We start from the raw sequence: 3,295 nt of genomic DNA on the forward strand, positions 1-3,295 counted from the left end.
TTGAAGCCATGAGAACCATAAAAGACCTTCACTGCCTTTCTGCCTGATACACCCCCATTCAACCTGCAAGGCCAAGCTCAAACAGCACATTCTCTAAAGTCCTTTAAACTCTCTGTCTTTGTTTCTGTTGGCTGCTGTAACAACTTTCCACAACTAGGGCTTAAAACAATACAAAGCTGTTACCTTACAGTTCTGGAGGCCAGGAGTCTGAAATCCATTTCACTGGTCTCAGGTCCAGGCGTCAGCAGGGAGCACTCCAGAGACCATCTGCCCCTAGCCTTCTTCTGCTCCTGAATGCCGCCTGCATCCCTCGGCTCATGGCTGCTTGCTCATATCACTACAACCTCCTGTTCTGCCACCACATCGCCTACTGCTCAGTCTGATCCCCCTGCCTCCCTCTTAAAAGGACCCTGGCGATTACATTCACCCCACACAAATAAGAAGAATAATCTTCCCATTTCAAGATCCTTAATTTAATTGCCTCTGTAAAGTTCCTTTTACCATGTAAATTAACATCTCCACAGGTCTGGGCATTAGGACGTGAACATCTCTGGGAGCCATTATTCAGCCTATCAAACTCACCCATCTCTGGAATCCAAAATACTCTGTGAGAGCAATGTTCACACTTTATTGCCCCTTACCCATTCCTTGCTAGCTTTTCCCACTGGTCTTCCCAACAGCCTGGATGCCTTTGTGTGCCCAAGGCCTGGTGGGGCCTGACAATGCAGTAGCTGTAATATATGAAATATAAAGACACAAGATAGAGGGGCACTGGAGGCAATAAAAAGAAAGTGATGGGTGAAGAAGAGGTTGTAAAGAAAAACTTGGCAAAACTTATAAGGAGAGCAAGAGAGGATGCAGTTTTTAAAGCTGACTTTTAAACTAAGTCTGGATAACACAGAGCAGCATGTTACAGATTTGAAGAGAAAGGTTATCGTCCATGAAATCACCTTGAATGTGTGTTGTTGACGATGGGACATATCTGGAAGGCGGTTGGAAAGACCAAGCTTAAAAAAGTAGAAAAAGTACCAAAATACAAAGTAGAAACAAAGACCCATCATAATATTAATCTCGTTTCTCTTTCAGAATGGATTTCTACCAGACCCACCAAGAACAAGAAAAAAGGTAATTATCAGATGACCTTCTGCCTCATCTATATGGGTTATCTATCATATTGTTGATTTTTCATCTCTCTGGCCTTATTTGATAGTTTCTAAATTAACCAATTCTAATAAAACTTGATTTTATATCATGGAGCTTTTTTACTTGCTGCTTTCAAGCATTGACATGTATGAGGCCAGGACATCTTTGAGTATTAAAACATTTGAGATAGAGATGAGAATAATCCTTTAAAATAGATAAGAAGACAGAACTGACCTTGCACGCTTGTTTTAGAAGATTAGAATGCCATACTATCTTAAAATAAAACATAAAAGATGGGACTGGACTTGCGTAAGCAGGATTTTGAAAGGCACAAAACAATACATTTAATGACGATCGCCTTTGCAACATTGTTTTATCATTGGTTTTTCTGGGTTCTAGCTTTAATGAAATAAGAATAGAACAAAAGTGTCCCCATAAAAACATCCCATGGTCCCTCTAGCTGACCCAATGTAGAAGAGAATCTCCTTCAGAATGGAGGTATACCTATGCCACAGCAAACAACCGAAATTACATTCTCACCCCTTCTCTTATATCTTTCCCTCTCTCACATGCACGCACAGGAAGTCCTTCTCCAAGAGACCCGTCTTCAAGGGAAATTTTATTTCCTTTATGGGATGACACCTAGCGAAGAGAGTGATTGGGAGGCAGGTGTGCCCGGTAGGAGAGGCTGCTGACTCAGAAAATCTTCTCTTTGTGAAAAGGCCCTTTGGCCTTGCAGACCTCAGTTCCATCTACAAAGATGAATTCTCTCTTTCCTTTAAAGTACGATGTGGAGTTCACAGAGCACTGGTTTCCATGTTGTGAGAATTCCAGGGAAGGCCATGAGACAGTTGGTGCCTTACGTAGTTTCTCCGAGACCGGGTGTGAGAGCGAACCTGTGAGACAAAGAGAGCCGATGGAAGAGCTTCCGCTTTCCTAGCCTCTGACAGAAGTGACCTTGACCCTCTCTGCCATGCCAGAAAGTCTCAGTCTTCATAAAGATGGTTTCTGGGGCTGTCTGATCCCTCAACTTTCTGCTAGAAATTCAGTATAGGTTCTGCATCCACTGGGTTTTCTGGAGAAAGAGACATTATTCGATCTGTTTAAGACCGAATATCTCTACCCCGTCCTAGGAAGTCAGTCTGGGTTAATCAGCTGAGTTGGTCATCTCCCAGCCCTTCATCACAGGCATCGTTTCTTGGTTCCCTCTGGACCCAGTGCCGCACCTCTTTTTCTAGACAGCTCGTAAGGTGTGACCACCTCACTTCTCAGATGGGGGTCCCCTGAGGGTCTCTTCCTTCTCCAACCCCTTAGCTTCTGTCACTTGCGTCACTCTCAGCGCCAGATGTCAAGTGGTGCTTTTGGCAGCTTTCCTGCTGAGTTTCCTGTGAAGCCCACCAGTGATGACTAAGGTGCTCCAAGATAGTAAGATATAAAATTCCAAGAGGATCATTTACTGGCTGCTAAAAACCTCTTCTTCTGACTGACGACAGTATTCACTTGTTTGTGCACTTATGTGTCCTTTCAACAAACAACTGCTGAGCAACTACTAAGAGCCAGGTGATAAGCTTGGCCAATGGCAATGCAAGGCAGCCGAAACGACAGATCTAAACGATTGTTTCAACTTCATTGTATAACATGAGAGAATAACTAATGGAGAGTTAGGGGCGGGGTTCTAGGATACTCAGCGAGGCAGGCAGTGATGTGGCCATCTCTCAAGTTATTATACCTCGGATCACACTGGGTGGTTTGTCTGTGGCCTCCCTGGCCTGGGCTGCAAGTAGCTGAGCAGTCATTGTTCCGGGAGGCCAAATAATTTCACAGATACCCAAGATCAATGCAAGCTCTTGGGATTCAGGAGAAAGAGAAGAAGTGCTTACCTTCAGGAAAAAGAGGTGCGGCACTGGGACCTTGTACCCCTTTTATCTTTAGGGCTGTGCCCCAGGAAAGCTGAGGAAAGTGGTGGATTTCACAGGGACACTTGCATGGCATCCAGGACCCTGGACCTGGTGGTCACTGGGGGCTGTGGGTGATGAGTTCTCAGCCTGATTCTCTCATTGCAACTCCAACTCCACCTGTAGAAACCAAGGCCAGACTCCCCATCACACAGCTTCACACAAACCTGCCTTGAGTTTGAGAGCCACAGAGAAGA

General features: G+C 44.8%; 2 protein-coding genes across 10 annotated transcripts in view; both read left to right on the forward strand.

The window, feature by feature from the left end:
• The window catches only part of SP100 (SP100 nuclear antigen), a 75,453-nt gene extending 74,792 nt beyond the window's left edge, over positions 1–661 (forward strand). For 4 of the 8 annotated variants that reach the window (XM_023523842.1, XM_023523847.1, XM_023523843.1 and 1 more), the window contains one exon: positions 525–659. In XM_023523842.1, coding sequence (XP_023379610.1) covers positions 525–611 — 87 coding nt within the window. In that variant the 3' untranslated portion in view covers positions 612–659. Of the gene's footprint in view, positions 1–524 lie in introns of all 8 variants that reach the window. The other 4 variants (XM_023523849.1, XM_023523845.1, XM_023523846.1 and 1 more) reach the window with 4 other exon arrangements.
• Positions 1–3,295, forward strand: part of LOC111732077 (nuclear body protein SP140-like protein) — an 18,940-nt gene that overhangs the window by 3,064 nt on the left and 12,581 nt on the right. The gene's annotated exons all lie outside the window — the stretch shown is intronic.

The sequence above is a fragment of the Pteropus vampyrus genome, unplaced genomic scaffold, assembly GCF_000151845.1.
Source record: "Pteropus vampyrus isolate Shadow unplaced genomic scaffold, Pvam_2.0 Scaffold423, whole genome shotgun sequence".
Taxonomy (NCBI): Eukaryota; Metazoa; Chordata; class Mammalia; order Chiroptera; family Pteropodidae; genus Pteropus; species Pteropus vampyrus.